General features: G+C 38.2%; 1 protein-coding gene across 1 annotated transcript in view; it reads right to left on the bottom strand.

The window, feature by feature from the left end:
* The window catches only part of JAZF1 (JAZF zinc finger 1), a 191,887-nt gene that overhangs the window by 8,460 nt on the left and 164,443 nt on the right, over positions 1-18,984 (bottom strand). The window contains exon 4 of the mRNA XM_027723782.2: positions 547-716. Coding sequence (XP_027579583.1) covers positions 547-716 — 170 coding nt within the window. The remainder of the gene's footprint in view (positions 1-546; positions 717-18,984) is intronic.

The raw sequence follows: 18,984 nt of genomic DNA, 5'->3' as shown, positions 1-18,984 counted from the left end.
ACTTGGACCCAGGATAGAATGATGCCTGAATTTCTCCAAGACTCTGCCTTCCTGAGATGAATTCTGACTTTCAAGATGTTAACCACCACATCCTGCACATCATCTTTACCAGAAAGTGTACCCTGGGCACATTCTCACTAAAGAAGAGCAGTATCTCTAGCAGTTAAGCAGAAGGAATTCCTTTGGCACAGATGAGCAAAAGCTTTTTATTTCGTGTCTCTGAAAGGGACTCAAGATTATTTTGCTAGTAGTATACCTCCTGCATTCTGCAGTAAATTTGTCTAAATAATAAAAAGCTCATTAAAAGGTGTAAAGCAAAAGAGTCACTATATGTAAACTGTCTTGACAGACAGGGATGCAAAAGGCACCGCTTGTAAAACTGACAACTTGGTTGTGCTTGAGAGGAAACCAGTGAATAAAATATTCTGCTAAAATACCACAAACATAATTGTGAAAAGTATTAAATGAGAAAGGTGCAAACTGATTTTAAAAGCTTCGTCCTGGCTACACTATCAAGGAAGAAGGTAGGTCTGCACTACTACTTACCTTATATCTTTTTTTACATCCAGGAACAGGACAGGCAAAAGGTTTCTCATCCCCTCCATTCATGCACATTGAGCTAAGGATCGCTTCAGAGCTGATAGCACTTTCTGTAGTCCAGGACTCATCACTGTCTGATTCTTCATAGTCTACTTCCTCCTCATCATATTCACTACCTAGAAAAGCAGGATAGTCAGATAAAAAGAGAATAAGAGCAGAGCAAGATAAGCCATTCTGCATTTATTACATCAGTTATAATGACTTGTAATTTCCCCACTTTTGTGTTTTCTGGAAGACAGCTATTTTTAATTTTATAACCCTATCTTTCTTGTAGTTATTTATTCCTTCATAAAGACACTAGTGGTTCTTTTTCTAATAACCAGGAGAGGCATTACTAATATATCTTCATAAACTGTTAACTGCGTGGCACAGAAAGTTCAAAGGACTGATTTGAAAATGCAGTTTCATTGTTTCTCAAACACCAGGATCCGTCTTTCCCAGTGCCTGAACAGAAAATGTGCTCCCTCTTGCCCCCCCCATTAAGGCTAATTTTAAGGCATTTCTTTATGCAATACAATACTGAAGAGTGTAATTCTACAGATCATAAACAGTGTAAAATAATATGTTGACAAGTCTTAATGCATTTACTAGCCCTTTGGAATTAATAGGAATTATAGCACGACATTAATAAGAATTATATTGTAGCAATTATAGTTGTGAAATTCATTCCCTCAGGTGTGGGGATAAATTGCATTGTGTGGCTGCCCTGAACAGACCACATTATGTTCCAGATATGCTACAACAGTCATCTGAGCAGCTGGTGCTGAGTTTATGTATTATTTTTAATTGCAATAACTATTAATGAAATCCTCTGAAGAAGTTAAATGTGAAACAAGAGAAATTAGAAAAGCAGAATTCCAACTATAAAAATACAGTAAAAAAAAAAAGCAGAGGAGGGAAGAGCCAGCTGATTAAAAAGAAAATATATGCATAGAGAGGGAGAGAAAGGGAAAGCTGAGGGAAACTTCTGTGGTGTCAGCAGGAGGTGGTGCTGTGTTTCCCCTCCCCTTTCTTTTTTCCCTTTTCCAGCTCTGCTAAATTTTATCCTTTCTGTTGAAAGACAATTTGGCTCCAAGTGCTGGAATAGCTCCCGTTATTAAAGACAGTTATGTGACACTTCCATGGCTCTATTTGCTTCCCTCATATGCCCTTTTAGTGCCCGCCTCTAAGCAGCTCTATGCACCGAGAAGAAGATGCAGACAGATGCCTCATGGCACTTTAAAAAAGAAACGTCCCGAATTCGCAGGAAAAACCCGTGCTGCAACGCACTATGGGTTCTTCAGGGGTTTTTTGCTTCTGGTGAAACTAAATTCACACCCATTGTCTCAAACTTTTCCCTTCGGACTCCCCCTCCCCCAGTATTCCCAGTCAGACTCATCGCTGAGTAACAACACGTGTCAACTGGTAGCTGCAAGCACTCAGGGCTCCTGAGCTTTAGTCAGATACTGTAAGTTCGCTTACAGATGTCAGGCTGTCCACGTTTCTTTCCTGTGGTTCTCATCCATACAGGGTGGTGCGCAGATGAGGAAAGATGGATGGTTTCCCACCAGCAACAACTGTCGACATGAGCGCACGCACACACGCTCTGCAGCACATCTGGAAAACTCTGCCCTGCTGACTGCGACTCCTTATCCCACACCGAACGAGTGAAAGCCAAAGAAAGCATTATTGACCTCTTAAAATATTTCTGAACTCTAGGAACAGCTAACCTAAAATGAAGTTAAGAGTTGTTATAGTTTAATTAACTAATAAAAAAATGGAGGCAAACCCACAACTCTGCTTCTACGATTTCCTGCCCTTGATTGTATCTTGATGGAAAAAATTCCTCAAGCTGTTCCTTTCAAACTTTTTAGCTCAGTGGGGTTTTTTTAAGCAAACGCAACAGAAAACCCTATTGTAAATACACATATGCACTCCTAGGATGACAAAGTATACAATTCTAAACACTGATACCAAAAATTTCTGCCATTATAATCACACCCCTTGTGAGCTCCCTCATGAAGGGGTGATTTCCTCCCAAATAGGACTTTGTCCTCCCAAAGAAAACACCATTTGAGACTGTTAGACATATTTTAAGGATACCATTCCTTTTAGTGATAATGAGGAGGCCACTTTTATAAAGCAATAATCTGTACAAAATTTAATATGCAATATGGTAGATAAGGGAAGAGATACACAGAACAGTAGGAAGAAGCAGCAATCAGTGCTGTTATGCATTTCCCTAGGTTTTCACGAAGGAATTAAAGGGCACCCTTTTAATTTTTCTAATAACTTTGTACAGTAAGAACCAATTCTGCAAGAACTTTTGCCTGTACTTCACTTATTAGTAGACTCAGTGAAGGAGAGAGACAGAAAAGACCAAAATGTGTGTGTAAGCATCCATGAGATTAGACCACCCTTATGGTGTTTTTAAAAAAACTTACCTGAACAAAAATACAAGACTTGGTCGAGTATAGTCAAACCAGTTGTTTAAACAATATAAGCAAATGCTCCAGTCTTAAATTTTTAAATCCAGACATCATTACAGATTTTACATATATGATGAGCTTTTTCATAAAAATGACCATAAAAATATGTATTTCTTCTTGAACAAAACAGTAATACTAATGGTGCCATATTACTTCATGCAAAACTGGAGCTGCAGTCTATCACTGCTTTTACCTAATAGTGGTCTATTGAACTCTATTGTTTCTACTCTCTTAAAAAAAAAATAAAATCCCAAAATGTATTTAAAACGGTCTTGGTATAAGGAAAATGCAAAAAAAATTACTGCCTTGAAAAGAATTCATGACCAATAAAAATTTAACCTTAAAATAATTATGTTGTTTCAGTTGTCAAAGAAAAACAACACTGATTTATTCATGCTTTTAACTGATTCTGCCTCAGAATTTAATTTCCTTAGTTGTCAGTGTCTAAGAGCGGCAACTCACGTGGTGCCTTGCTGACTGTGCACAACACATCAGAGAGGGGAGAAATAAAACAAGAAGAAAAACAAAAAGCACGACACGCAGATTGCTGCTGCCGTTATAAGCAGCCCCTAGATGAGGTATTTTAATTAAGTGGTGTAATGCCGAGGACGGTGGGTTTGCGAAGCCATTCCCACGCCGAGCAGGAGTCCCTGGCCCTGAGCTACACGTCAGGTGTACAAACTGCAACCCGAGCCGCCGGCTGCCCTGGCTCCTCCGGGCAGCTTTCCAGAGGACCAGCAGTGCGTCGAAGGGGAAGTGCACAGCAGCGCACTTTGATCAAGATAGAGCTTGCTTGCTTGCTTTTTTTTTTTTTCAAACTTGGTTGGTATTTCATAATTATATCTGTAAATGTTTATTTTTGAAAGGAAAAAAAAATAATTGCACACCTTTGCATCTTAACCTATGGCCTGGTCCAGGGTGTAACAACTGCATGACTTGGGCAAGTATTCGTAATAGCTCTTAAGAGAGCTCCAAGAGAGCTGGCTCACTGATCTCCCTGTGGATGCTGCCATGCACATGGAAAACAGGACGTTCTGCTGGGGCACGCTGCCCTTCTGGGGGACTGAGCAGAGCTGTTCTTGTAGCACGTGTGCTAATGGTTTTACCATTCCTCATTGTGCTTGGAAGGCAGATTGATCACTCCCCCCTCAGTACTCAAGGGAAAAATATCAGAATCAGGCTTCAGAAGTGTGAATGGCAAAAGAACCCTCCTCAAAACTCAACAACATTCAGTTCTCTAAGGCAAAGCATCGAAATATCTGGCTGATAGAGCAGCATGTGCTTTCAGCAAGGCAATGTACAATATTATTAACATAACTAAATACTAGTTCTACAATAGCAAGAAAACTGCCTTCTCCACCTCTCTCCTCTGGCAATGCTTTTTCTGAGGTTCCTTGCTAGCTCGTTACTCTTTACCATAATATCCAGTTTAATCATCTGGCTTTCATTCAGAGACCCTACATAGTTCTACCTCAGCCTAACCTAAACCCACTGCTTCATTATCCAAATGACTATGTTAAATCTTAATACTGAGCCCACCCTCGCATGCAATATTCTCTCAGTCCTGGCCCACAAAGCCATTTCCCCACTCCTCACTCCAATGGCCTTGCCAAAAGACTCACTTCATCTGTGCTGCCCCCAGCAGACCAAAAAAAATAAATAAAACAAAGGCAAGGAAAGAATGCTAGTTTAGTTTGTTGGGGTTTTTCTTCTGGAATTTTCCACGCTGAGGCAATACCACTACCCCTCAAAGGGAGGTGGACTCCACTGGTGGAGGTGGACTTGAGCTGCACACCACTAAGGCACAGCTTGCATAGAATGCCATTCTGGAGCCAGGTATCACATGAAATTATCAGTTATGAGACAACAGAAAACATACCGGGTCACAAAGAGTTCTGGAAAATTATTTCTCTTGTAATTTTCACACTGCATTTAAACAACCCATCACAAATGAGAAAGCTGTCTGCATCACAGCAGTTTACTTGCCAAAAGTAAAGACATGCATGAAAAGGGATTATGATTACTGCCTGCAGGGTAAGAAGCCTTTGTAGTGTGATAAAAAGCAAAGCTGCGCTATACAGACTTGGTCTACCTCTTCTTCCAGTCAGTTTTTGCTGTTGAAATCAGTGAGAACATCACTTAATCCTACAGCAGAGATCTCATCACTTGAATGCCCATCTACTACTTTTTCTTTTTCCAGTATATGAAGTCAGTAATTTAAATAGCTAAGAAATATTTTGCAGAGAGGTAATAATTTGACAGTCTGGAATAGAAAACATCCCAGCTACACTACTGAAAATCTGGGGTCTTATCTTTTATATTTCTGGGGTTTATTTGGAAATCACACGACTGTAGCCAAGATAAATTCTGCCTTTTGTGTTAGTGAATTCATTCCACCATGAGATTTACAGAGGATTTTCCCCTGAACTTCAAAAGAATCTAGTAGGTGCACATCATTTGTAGTTATGTTGCTTTTCAAATCTAAAGACTTTCTATACTGTGCCTTTAAATATAACAAAGACAAAGCTGATTAAAACCAGCACAAGCTCTGTGTGCCGTTACAATGAGTAGGATCTATCTTGACCTCTGATCAAGAACATTATGAGTTCTTCCTTTCTCCTCCCTTGAAGAAAAACAAACTCAAAACATTCTTGCCAATTATTTTTGTGACCAGAAAGCATACATTTAAGTATACAATGAATAACTATGAGCAAATAGCTTACTGCAGTGGGAACCAACATTGCTGGTGTCACTGAAAGTTCATGGTAATTCCAAGGATTTCTCATAAAAATTCAGCTTCACACTTTGTCCCGTGTGGGACTTGCAGTTTGCATTTCATAGAAACAGTTTTATGAGAGCACTTCTTATGTTAAGAACTTTGCATTCCCATATACTGCAACAGTTTCTTTCATTAAAAAAGTGAATTATTAATATTATGTGAATTTTGGTCTAATACTAAAGCACATTTATGGATTTGTCAAACTTCTTCCCTCTGTGCCCATGGATGCACACAGCCTCCTCCATACTCATAACCAGGGAGAATGTTCCCACAGCTCATTCTCATGCTGACCTAAAGATATATCAAGTCATTCAAAATGAAACATTCTTCCTTTCTATAAAGCACAAGGAATAAATGCTAGGGACAATGAAATACAAAATAGTTAAATAATACGTGTCAAAGCCTCTATGCAAGTCTCTATCTAGAAGCTGCAGCAGGACTCTCCCAGCTGTGACCTGGTATGGGTGGCACAATGACTGGCTCTGCAAACTCCAGCAGATTTCAGACACTGGATCCTCCAGACTAACCCAGGGTCTTTCTTTTGCTTGCTTGCTTGTTTTGGGGGCAGAAGGGGACTCAGAGGACAGAAAATGGTTTTCAGCCTTTGTGAAAGGTAAATTCAGATTAATTTCCCGCATTTTCAAAAATACTTTTACCATTCATGTCCACAAAGACGATGCAGACATAGATGAAAACCCAGTGTAGTTTAAACAAAGCACTGTGCAGTGCTACAGACACTGGTATTTTAGACTGCAAGCACAGTTCCAATGTTTGGATTAAGCACCTCCATACCCAGTGAGCACTAGGTTTATCACGGTGAACGCTGGAGCCTTTCTTCAGCCAGTGGATGCAAAAGCAGTTATGAGTTTTCTCTCATCCCAGTAAATATTTCCAAGCCTTGTTTCTGGGAGAGGAGAGGCAAATCTGTTCTCAAAGCCAATTGCATGCTGGGCAGCTCTGCTGTCACTCGAGGGAGCTGCTTGAGATGGTTACGGTTTGTCAAATGGGCACTTGCCAAGGCTGGCAGCAGCCTCCATCCCTCTGCATGATCACAAAAGAGCCATCAAAATAGCAATTACAACTTATTATTGTGTTGGCCTCGTGCCAAGGGGGGGGGGCTGGCGCAGGGCATGTCCTGCTAGCCCCTGCCAGCCCCACGCAGCGGGTCCCGCGGGTGTGTGGTCTGCGGCGGTCGCTGCTGGGCTGCTCTCACACACGCGCATGCCAGGAGCAGTTCCTCATCTTGCCTTCAGCTGTCAGTGCTGCCAGCATCCTACTCTTCCTCATGACACTAGTCAGAGCAGGATTTGGCCAGAACAGTGTCTTCTGGAGAAACCACCCTTCCTTTCAGTTCTCTGCTAGCTCAGATCAAGTATCAAGCACTAAATAACAAACTGTTTAGGATACGCTGCTACTCAGAAGAACTCATTTTCAATTGTCTCTGGTTGAAGCAAGGCTCAGTTAGTGAACTAAATGAGAGAATTTAAAAAATGTACCTTTAAAAAATGTACATTATTTTTAGGCATGAGATACTTAAAAGCAATAGAGAAAACAAGTTAGACAAAAAAATATTTTGTCTTGTTTGTTTGCATCATTTGAAGAGTAGTTTTCAGACCTTAGGGTTGGGTATACTGAAGGAGGGAACACTTAAGCAACTAAGAATATGGGTGGATATTTCTGATATGGGTGGATATTGTGGGTATTCCTCTTCTCTCATGGTCACCACAGAAATGACAACTGTAACTCACACAATCACGAGGACAGTCTGCGAAGATACTTCCCCCAGCTATTTTGGAGGGTGGTACCTCAAACAGGATGAAACCACACGCGGTTACACACCCAGACCATGGAGCACCTTGGTGTTTTAAATGAAATGGTAGACAGGTCAATTCCAACATTTCACATCACCTGCAGTTTTCATTTCAATGCTTAGTGTAAGCTCATGCTGAATTTTAAGTGGCTGAAAATGTATTCCATTGCAAGGTTTGGATCCACTTTGGAAAGCATGTGAACACTTCTATGTTCTATAAACCTGAATATACTGTATTTTGGTATAGAATGACTTTGTCTGAGCTAGCCTATATGGGAAATCACCCTAAAATCCTGGAAGTAAAGCTAAAATTATAAAGGTACAAAATAAACATAAAGATTTCCATTTAAGGTACTGTTAGTATGATATCAGTGTCATACATTCCTATTCACTGTCCGGACAATTGGGAACTATTTACACATGAGGATCTGCTCTCCATTTTGGGCTACAAGAGAAACAGATCTAACAACACTCAGGTTGAAAAAAAATAGTCCTCCAGAGCCAATATTGGGGTTGGTGGAGCAGCTGGATTCTATCTGGCCTTAGGAGCTAATTGTGTGCCATTTTCTTTCTTGATATATCTGTATCTTGATACTGGTATATCAAAAAACAGTCTTTAAAACTGTAAATAACTTTAATACTGTCTTTAATACAGTCTTTAATACTGTAAATCCCAATCCAGATATTATAAATCCACTAAAAGGAGCTTGCACACCTATATAAGCAGATATGTTACAACTTATTGAATGTATAAATGTATGCAAATAAAACATACATGTAATAAGCTAAATAAAGAAAAAAAAAATCCATGTCCAATTACTTGTGGAACAGCAACTAATCACAAAAACATGCATGTAAAGAACCAATTCTGGAAAAAAACAGTCAACTGACACCACGGCATGTGTTTTGTAGAACAGGACTTTCTGAGAACGCTGCAGAGGTGCTAAAGCAAATTGTTATAATGTCACTGCACAATGTGCTGTTGAGGTTTTATGGTCACACTGCGCCAATAGTCTCGGGAAGTTATTTTGCATTCTTATATAAACTTTTTTTCCCAATCCTGTTTTCCACAAAAAAGGGCTTTCAATAATGTACAATCTTCTGTTTACACATAGTACAGAAAAAACATGATAAACCCATGAACACAATCTCTACTTTAAACATATTTTAAAACTAGATTTCTACAACTTCATGTAAACAAGAATAAGCTGTTAAACGCTCACCAAAAAGGACTGTAACCTTCCTGTCATTAAACAGCAGTGTTTTACATGGCACTTTTTAAAAATCATGAAAATAAAAAAAGTAAATAAATAACTCAATCCAGCAGACCCCTCCCAACTCGAGGCTTAACCTGCAAATTAATGTAACAGTAATAAAACCTATGCCAGCTGGAATCCTTTCTTTTTCTGGCTTTGGCACGAGCAGCAAGAGCAGGTATATATTTGAAGAAAAACAAAGTAGGACATTTTCCACCTTCAGTCACAGGATGTTAATTGAACTCTGGCAAATGTTTAAAGATACTCTCAAAATGTTCAAGAAAGAATTAAAACCAGTTGGGGCTGAGAAAAAGAAACAATCCATCCTTCCTTCCCCCCTCCACTCCCCTCAAACATCTGTTCCAAACTTATACTCCAAAAACCACAGCGAGGAACAGTCATAATTAATGTTATTTTGGCTTTTTAGTTGCTAGGCCTGCATTCTGAGGTTAGAAATATAAAAATACAAGTTCAGGGCACTATTACTGTACTTAAGGACTCTCCTGATGCATATAACAAAACAGCAGTTTTTCTTTTCTCTTCTTTATCCCTTTTTTCATTAAAAAAAAATGGTATCAGGAAACAGTTTCATGTTTAAGATAAAGGATTACAATAAAAAGTACCAACATAAATGAACTACAGTTTATGAAGCTATGAAAATACATTTGAGACATGTTTTATAACATTGGGTTAAGCATGCTTTACAGCTGTACAAAAGCTATTCAGCCACTTACAATACAGATCATAAAACTGCTAATGCACACAGTCCTTACCCACCCCGACTGCCGTGTGTTTTGCCTTCACAAGTGTGCAAATCCAGCAAGGATGCACCGAGCTGCGACCAGGCTCCAATCCAAGGCATTGCTATTACTGTGCAAGTAGCTGTGCTGATTTCAGCATCATCCAGCTACGTGGGGACTTCCAAGATGCTCCTGGGCTGGACCTTTGACCCTCATGTGTGAATGGGCTGCATCATGGCAAAGGGACCGGTTCAATGCAGGCTATCCATGGAGGACCAGGGTGTGGAGGAGCTGCAGAGATGCAAGGCACCTCAGCGTCTTTTCAGCAGCTCTGGGCTGAGGGAATGTCACGTTTATGAGGCACAAGAGAGTTACAAACCCCTGACCAGCAATGAGAGAGGCAATGGCAGATTCTCCACTTCAATATACTGAAGGGAGGGAGGATTTAATCTGCATGAAAATATACTGGCTGCTTCTCTCTGCTTGCTTTTAAATGCTCTGACCATCTAGATTTAAGAAACATCATCACCATAATTTCCGAGCTAGCCCTAATACTCAGAATTACCAGTAAGGGCTAAAAAGCCTATCCATTACTGAGTGAAAATCAAGGCTTTTGTCATTCTAACTATGCACAAAATCTACAGGAAAGATCTGTTATGTTTTTTAATTAATCCTACTTTGTGTTTTTGAGCAAGAAATGCATTTTTAAACACCCGAAACTTAAAAACACATTCAGCGGGGGAGTCATGTCTCCTCTCTCATTTTTAAAGACAAAAATTCTGATAAAATAAAATGTGCACTGTGCCTGGTATGCTGTGACAAACCTTTCTTTGAGGCTATCACTGTTTCAATCAGGTCTACAAAACGTATGCTAGCAGGTGTGAGTTGTTTCAGATGATGTATCACTGGGCTGCAGTTGAAATCAAAGTACTTTTCAATCTGTTATTTTCCATTGCTCCTTGGCTTCTTGTATCCTTTGGCATTAGAGGCAGAAGTGCTCGGAAAACGCCGTGAACGGTGCTGTCTGACTATATACGGAAAAACCTTACAAGAGGGAGCCTCTGCTAGCATGGACAAAGCACCAATCTTCATCTTCAGCAACAATTAAGGTGGTGTCTTCCACCTGCCAGGCCACAAGTGCTAAAAAGACACGAGGATCTGTGGTTTTAGGGGTCGGCAAATGTTTCATAGTCTTTAGCTCACACAAAAACTACAAACAACCCTGTTTTTCCTAGAATTTTACATAATTCTGATGACCATCTACCAGCTAACATCAACTCATAATAACACCAATTCCCCTGTCAAATAAACCTCTCTGGTTTTTAAGTCAACGAGTGTTAAATGGTATGTTAGTCCTTGCTTTTTGTTACTTCTGATTTACTTTGGCTACAATGCAAGGAAAACTCAAACATTTGTTTAAGTTTCATCATCTTCAGCACACTGAAGTGCTGCCTAAATGAGTGTGGCTTTTTCCTGCTAGGCACTGAAAACATAACCACTTTCAGTGTGCAGACATACAGCACTGGTAGACATTCAGCAATTTTTTCAGTCCTTGAGGCACTATGATGGTACAGATAAATACTGTTTAATGTTGGAGTGTAATATTATATATGTGTATATATATGTATACATGTATATATACATATAGAGAGATATATTTGTGTGCATATATTAAATACGCAATTATAAATAAATATATATTAAAAATAAAAAATTTAAAGAAGCACCTAAAAGCTCCCTGTGGCCAACTATTGTTTCTATCTTTCAAAAAAACACTTGTGCTTTCAGTTAGCAATTTTCAAAATAATTAGAAGATTACTTACAAAGCTAAATAGTAAAAAAAAAAAAAAAAAATCCTTCCACCAATTGGCCTTTGCAGTATAAACACACAAAAATGAATGCTGTCATTGTTACCAAGAGCCACTGAAGTACCTTTTTCAGTGTCACACTATTCCTGTGTTAAACCAGCTATGCCCATAAGCTGTGAAAGGCAGGTACAATATGTTTTCTACAAAATATATATTTTTTACACATCTGGAGGAAGAAACGTCTATGTATAATGGGGGCACTTCTACACCAAAAAAACCTCCTACCCTATCACAAATTAACACAGAGATAATCTTTACTTTTAAGCTTATTGTACATTTTTTGTTCTCAACCCTGTTAAAAACAGTTTGCCAGGTTAGACTACTACGATGGGGATTATAAAACATTTCCTGTGCTTGGAAGTACTTTAAATCTACAAGCCATGTTTCTATTGCTGCTTTGTAGCTCAAAACCCAAAACTAGTGATGATTTTATGAGTTGCTATAGTCTAGACAACTCAGCTACTTTTCAATTAAATTGTTCCTTAGGGAGAGTACTGTGAAAATTCCCACACAATTAATTACAGGTATGTGCAATTAAAATACAATTCTACAGCGCAGTAGCTTTACAATTGCTGGTTCAATTTATGTCTGTATCAAACAAGAATGCTCTGAAGGGGCTGGGAAGACGATGTCCAACAAGCAGAAGATTATATATAAAGCTACCTGTAGTGAGCAACATGAGAGAAATAAAATATAATGTTAAATTTTTGATATGCCTTTTTCTCTGGCAAGATTAAGAATTCTACTAGAAAGCACAAAATCTGACAACTGAGTCAATCTTTCTAGAACATATTTTTATAGCAAATGGGGCTCAACACATTTTTACTGAATTTACAACAGAATTATAAGGGAAATGCACCCATAAAGCAGAAAAAGGAAAAAAACCAGAAAATGTGGAGGAAAGCTATGAGAAGAATTGTGATTAAAAAAAAGGTCTTCATACATTTCCCCTCACAGCACAACCCTATTTTCCCCACCAGCTATTTTATATCAATCTTATTTTTCTCTATATACACCTATAAACAGCCTTTTTACTTTGAAACCAATTTAAATTGTAAGAAGCACCACTTTCAAATAATTTAATTTTGTGAATGTAGTATAGGCCTTTTTGTACTTAGGTTGTAAGGTAGTTTGGGATGCAGTTAAAAAAAAGACTAAGCAGGGGAGGTTATCATGGTATGTGTCTTTGTGAAAACCATAGAAAAGGTTAGTTCCAGGAGAATCTCCATAATTTTGCTTCATATTCACAAGTTACAGCCCTTGATCAGTGGGAATACCAAACCTGTGAAGAATTTGTTATGTTGGCTTGTCTAGCACAGCCCTGCAGAAATACTCCAGGATCTGTACCCCAAAGCAACAGGACTCTGAAAGAACTGTAGTCATGGACTTGGGGCCCTGTACTCCTTGCAAAGACTTAACCAGCACTCCTCATTCACACGGTCCATCAGCACTGAAAGAGGTGGCCTTTGGAGGGTCCCAAACCCACTGTAAAACAAACCAGGATCATTTCTGTAAGGCAAAGGGGCCTGGGTTTGCAGAGTCCTTAAAGACTGCAGTTTTGCCTAGGAGACAAAAAAAACCCTACGATGGCCTCCCTTATAAGAGACACAGCCAACATGCCTGGGCCAACTCTCATCTTTCTTTTAGCGTCCAGCCAAACTGCAGAGCAGGTACCCAGGTAATCACACAGCCAGATTTCAATAAATGTGCAGGTTTGACTAAGTTAACTTTCTTGGTCTTCATGATAATTTCAAACTGTTTGATTTGGAGCTATAAGTTAGTAATTATTATTTGCCATGCAATCACTTCCAAGATATAACACTGTTGCTGTGTCTGCAATATGGGATTATCTTTCCTCCACAGATCCTCCAAGCATAAATTTCAGTACGTTCTGGGATTGTAATTCTTTTGGTTTGGTTTACTCCCTGAGTAACCAGTATAATAAATACTTTTGCCTCTCTAAGGAACCCAGACAGTCACCTGACAGCAGATGACTGCTAGGAAAAAAAAAAGAGATCAATTTCTGAAGCACTTAGCCAAGCACAGCGTGGAGCACTTGAGCATTTTTCACTTTGGATTACTGAAGAAAAAGATGAATATGTACAATGTTAAAGCCTGGCTCCCTAGAAGGAGAATGTGGCATCTAGCTCTGAAAAAACCCCATCTTTTAGCTGTCGCTGGGAACAAATCCCACCTGTTCTAAGAAAACCTCTATAGGAAATAATTGCATTTTTACTTATGATTTTTCATTGTTATTAGACACCTCCTACTACAGCTTTATTCCTTAAGGCAGAAACTAGAAACTACCACAGATTTCACTTATTATTCATGCTTAGTCACGACCTCAGCCAAAAGCTCATGTTAAAATCTCATACCATGTCTAAGCACACATTTATTATAGTTAAGTCATATGTTTTGCACAATGTCATTCATTATTTTTTTAATTATTTTTTACAAGAACACCCATAAGGCTCTGTTAGAATAAGTGCCTCAGACTGCTAAATACTGGGCAAACATATGTATTTATTAGTTAGTGTGCAGGATTAATATAGAGCCCCAGACCTGCAATTAGATGGAACCATTTTGGCTCCAATAAAGAAAGTTCTCTTCCATCGTCTGCACAGCAATGTGAAATCCTGGCACCAGTGAAGCCCCTCAGAGGGAACTTTTGTCACAGACCCCAACACAGTTTCCTCAAGATATTTTAACATAGATTTTATCGTACCTTGCAGGCCTGAAATATCATATGCATCCAGACAAACTTTCATTATGCCGGAGAACACAATTTGGTCTTCATTTTGTGAAGTATGGTTTACTTATTTGCCCATACTGTTTATATAAGAGTGAGTCTATACATCTCATTTTTAATAAAAACATAGCATAAACGTTCTTCAGTCTCTGAACAGGCAATTAAACAAGTAGACAGTTCTAAGAAAGTACTGAGATGGTTCCTCAGACATCTAAAAGTATATTTTTTCAAACTGCAGTAGAGCTTGGTTGATTCGTGCTTTTATTATGCTGGACACTCCATAAGTCAAACACACAAAAATGTAGCACTCTTAGCCCACTTCTCAGCAACAATTTAACACAAGAGCCCTGGGATCTGATTTCATATTTCTGTTTTCCATTATTTTTTCAATTACATCTGCATGATACCACACTAGCATAAAGTGTAATAATTAAATTTAAGCATTGACAGCATGCTAACACAGGTGAAGAATTTTTGGAATGAACGGCTAAGGTTGGGCTTTTGTGACTACATAAATTCTAGAGTTTGCAACTCTGCAAGTGCTGAATACTTCATTCGTCTGACAAAACACTTGTTATGTGCCCAAAGTCGGGCAGCATTTATCTCCTCAGTATTAGGTGCTTAACATTAATCATGTCCTTAAGTGCACGTAACCTGAATTTGCAGCATGAGTTTCAAAATGCCATCAACGTGTATTTGTTTCCACTGCCTTGTCCTGCCAAGTCTAATTTCAAGCTCCTTTAAGATGTTAGTCAAGGAATATTTTGCAGTGCTCTGTCCTTAAAAAGAGAAGCCCATCACAAAAGAGCAAGATCTCTCTAGCTGTAGCAATATTGAATAAATCTGCATCGCCCAAAGAAAAAGCTGTTGCAGATTATCAACTGAATAGCGGATTTAATGGTTCATAGTGTACTCTAATTCAACCTAACATGCAGTTCAGAAATGCCACCTGCTGACAGAAGCCAAAGAGATTCTGATATAAATAGCAGTTCTGCTACAAATTCAATCATTTTGGCTACATATGAATAGCATATCCATCAATAAAAAAAGTCTTGAGCACCTAACTTCTCCTCCTCTAAGTCCTCGATTAATTTGCGGGAGGAACACCCCTGCTCTTTTACATTTCTGCTGGCTACTTTAAACTCACAAAGTAGTTCAGCTTAGCAGATCTCTTTTTCTTGCTGGATTCTGTTTAATGTGCTGTTACAGCACTCTGCACAACAGCTGTCTGTGCCATATGATTACTTCATTGTTGAAAGCCTAACATATGGAAACTGTACTGAAATGTTAGCTGCTTTGATACCTATGAAGAGGAATGAGCTTTTACATTACAACAACGCATTTTTTAAACAACTTGAAGTAAAAAAAATTAAACACACATTTAAATGTAAACCATATTAGTTTCCAGCATGCCTGTTACTCTATTCCAATGCCCAGTTCCAAAAGCTGGTTACTATTGTGGTTTTGATTGCTATTACCAGCAAACAATGAGTGGTTTTCTTTCAGCTTTTGCATTCTTGGAAAAGAAAAGGGAACAAATTCAAGAAGAGGCCCCTGGGATTCCTTCATGAGTTATCCATGAAAGCAAATGCTACACAGCAGAATTATAGGGATGATATCTCATGTCATTGAGATAACAGTACATGAGATAACAAGGTTTATTGGGAAAACTCATTAACTGCCACACAGTGCGTTGCTTCTCAAAATCAAAGTTTCCATGACAGACAAGTCCTTAATGGACCAGAAGCAAGGTGGATCCTTACAGATTAATTTCTGAGTCCCAACTGCCTTTGGTAGGAGGAGAAAGGAGATCTTTTGTTGTAATACGGAGACTTTCTTCCCCTGTAAATTAGTCACCCATAGAGGGAACAACGAAGCTTTAAATTATTTCATCAGCAACAAGAACACTTGTTAACACAGAAGGAAGCTGTAATTTTTTGGTCACTGTTTTGCCAGTAGTTGCATTTGAATCCTGAACAAAATCCAGTTGAATCAGAGAAAAGATTAATAGTCTGAGTTGTAAGGATCTATTAATTTTATTGAATAAAATTTATATATACCTCTTAGAAGGTATTTAATCTTAGAAGATATTCCCTAATGATGTAAATGGGACATGATTCTCTTTAATTTAGTTACCTAAACCTAAAACAAACAAAAATATATTTAAAATTATTTCAAGTATTTAAGAATGCAGTCACACTAGGTACAAAATGTACTCTTAATTACACCAGGCTCTGAAAATAAGACGCTAGGGGAAGACTGATTTTGTTTTCTTTAGCTGAAAAAATATACTGAATTTTGCTTTCTGTCATAGACTCGCATATTATATAAAGTCATGTTTCACCACTAGTATATGATTTAGTAGACAAAAATTGGCGCATTTCACATGGTACGTTGTAACTGACTGAAACATTGCAACTTTATGATTACTGATGCAGCTACAAAATGATTCTGATTTCCGTTTAAGAATACACTCTGTATATCTAAAAAACTATTCAGTTACTGTAAGTCTAAAAAAATCAGCGTTCAGACAGTATCCTCAGTTGGTAAATGTAATGATTTCTGCATCAATAGTACTAACTTGAAAGCCTCAGTCATAGTTTTTTAAAGTTTTAAAACACTGTTGTACTGAATTTTTAGGCATATTTGATTAAAATATCACCATTTAGATCTTAGGTTTCTTAAAGGTTAAGGCTAATCCCACAAAGTATTATTTTACTCCAGATTAAAATTAATTATTACTTTCAAGTTTCACTAGAAAGAAAAAAAAAGACTGAAAAGTTAGGTATTTTTTGTGGTTAGAAAATGGGGTCATAAATTCATAAATACTGAGATCGGACTAGTGGAAATTTCAAGGAAGTTCGCCATATTAATGAAAGGTAGAATCTTTCCAATGCAGTCAATCAAAATGACTGGACAAATATGACTCCCCAGAAAGGCATTTATCCTAATTAATAAGACAAACCAAGAGTTATTCACCTACTTAAATGACAGCTGCAAATCAAAATGGGACTTGCCAAGTCTCTCATGGGTTCAGCTATGACCACCCATGAAAACTTCACTCCTTCATCTCCTTCATAAGGGGAAGGAGACTGAGAGAACGGCCACAGCTGTTCCAGCCCAGCACAGCCATCCTCAATGCTGTGTGCCAGGGCTGGCTGCCATCCACTGCCCAACATGATCAGGCAGTAAGTAGGTCTATAAACCTATTAAAACAGCATAAATGTTATAACTTGTAATCTATTAAAATCAAAAATAAATAGGAAAGGATGTCTGAGAGCCAGCTTCTTCAGAGTAAAATGTAATGCTAATTATGAGGTTTTCAAGTATTCCAGCTTTTTTTTGGGAGGTGGGCAAGACTTAGGGTTGAACCATTAAAAAGCCGGTTGGTGGTATTAAACACTTACTTTAGGATTTATAGGAAGGCCAAAAACTCACTCCAGGCTGAAATTTACTATTCCAGACCTGGAATAGTTAAAAACAAACAAACAAACAAACAACAACAAAAAAGAAAAGATTAAAGAAAAAAAAAATCTCAAAATAGTGGTGGTTTCAGATGATTTTTGGCATTCCTTCAATGCAGAAGTGGCTTTATTTTTTATTTTTTTCTTTTTGGATCTGAGTTTCATTACTATGAATTATTTTTCTAACTAAAATTGGGAACAGGTTATTTTAATAATGAATTACCAATAAGTTACTATCACTGTATCTTTTTTAAAGCTTTTCAGTACAAAGAGATATCATGGTTTTCAAACGAATGTCAATGCTCTGACTTACACTCAAAAGCCAGGAAGTTAGGGGTGGAAATTTCATCTGTGAGCCACACAGATGTATGAAAACATTTAAAAAATTAACAGCATATGTTAAAGATGCAATGCTAGCCCCATTTTTATCCATAACTAGACTTCATTAGTTTTGTGGGTTTAAAATTGACATTTAAAAATAAAGGCAACATAAGTTTTTGTGACTTAATTGAGTGCTCCTTAAATAAAGAGATATTTCAATGTTTGCAGACTGTTAATGTCTTTCCAAAATAAGCTGTGTGCTGGTCCTACTTTGCTCTATTTCCCTATCACCCTAAGGAGCCTGCACTGCTGATGGAAGCCATTTCTTTTGCTAAATCCTGCCTGCGAACTCTAACAAGAGCATTTAAGCCCTACTAAACAAAGTCTCCTGGGAGACACTACTGTTAAAATAAAAACTGGAACAAACTTTTAAAGTGAACTTTCTGCAATCATTAGAGGATGCAGGTCTTAAGAAGAAGAGAAAACTTGTTATAGGAGAGGGAACAAAAAACCAAATGTAAGCAGAGAGCATATGCCAGCCACCCTGAGGGAAGAGAGGGGAGGTATAGAAAATTAACTACTGCATTTCTACTTCCCACCAAAACCCCAAACAGGCAATTTCAGGGGACTAACACATACAGAGTCTGAAGATAAATACATGTCTACCTTATTACCTGAGAAGAGCCTTAAAGAGTACACTTCTTTGCTGAATACTTCCACTTCTCCATGAATAAACTCATTTACAAAGAAGAAGGTACCATACATGCACACGCGACATTTGCAGCATCGATGTGTGTCAGCTTGGAGGCTGCTCAGCTCTGTCTGAGAACGTGGCCCCTTAGTCTTTTGGCACAGATTTTTACTGCGAAACTTAATAAACATTCTCTGCAGCCAAACCAACTTGAACTGTTTCTTATCAAATTTCACAA

Source organism: Pipra filicauda, unplaced genomic scaffold (assembly GCF_003945595.2).
Source record: "Pipra filicauda isolate LSUMZ 115617 unplaced genomic scaffold, ASM394559v2 scaffold84_size4826128_pilon, whole genome shotgun sequence".
NCBI classification, from domain to species: Eukaryota; Metazoa; Chordata; class Aves; order Passeriformes; family Pipridae; genus Pipra; species Pipra filicauda.
The sequence above is the reverse complement of the archived record's forward strand: the minus strand, read 5'-3'. Positions and strand labels throughout refer to the sequence as shown.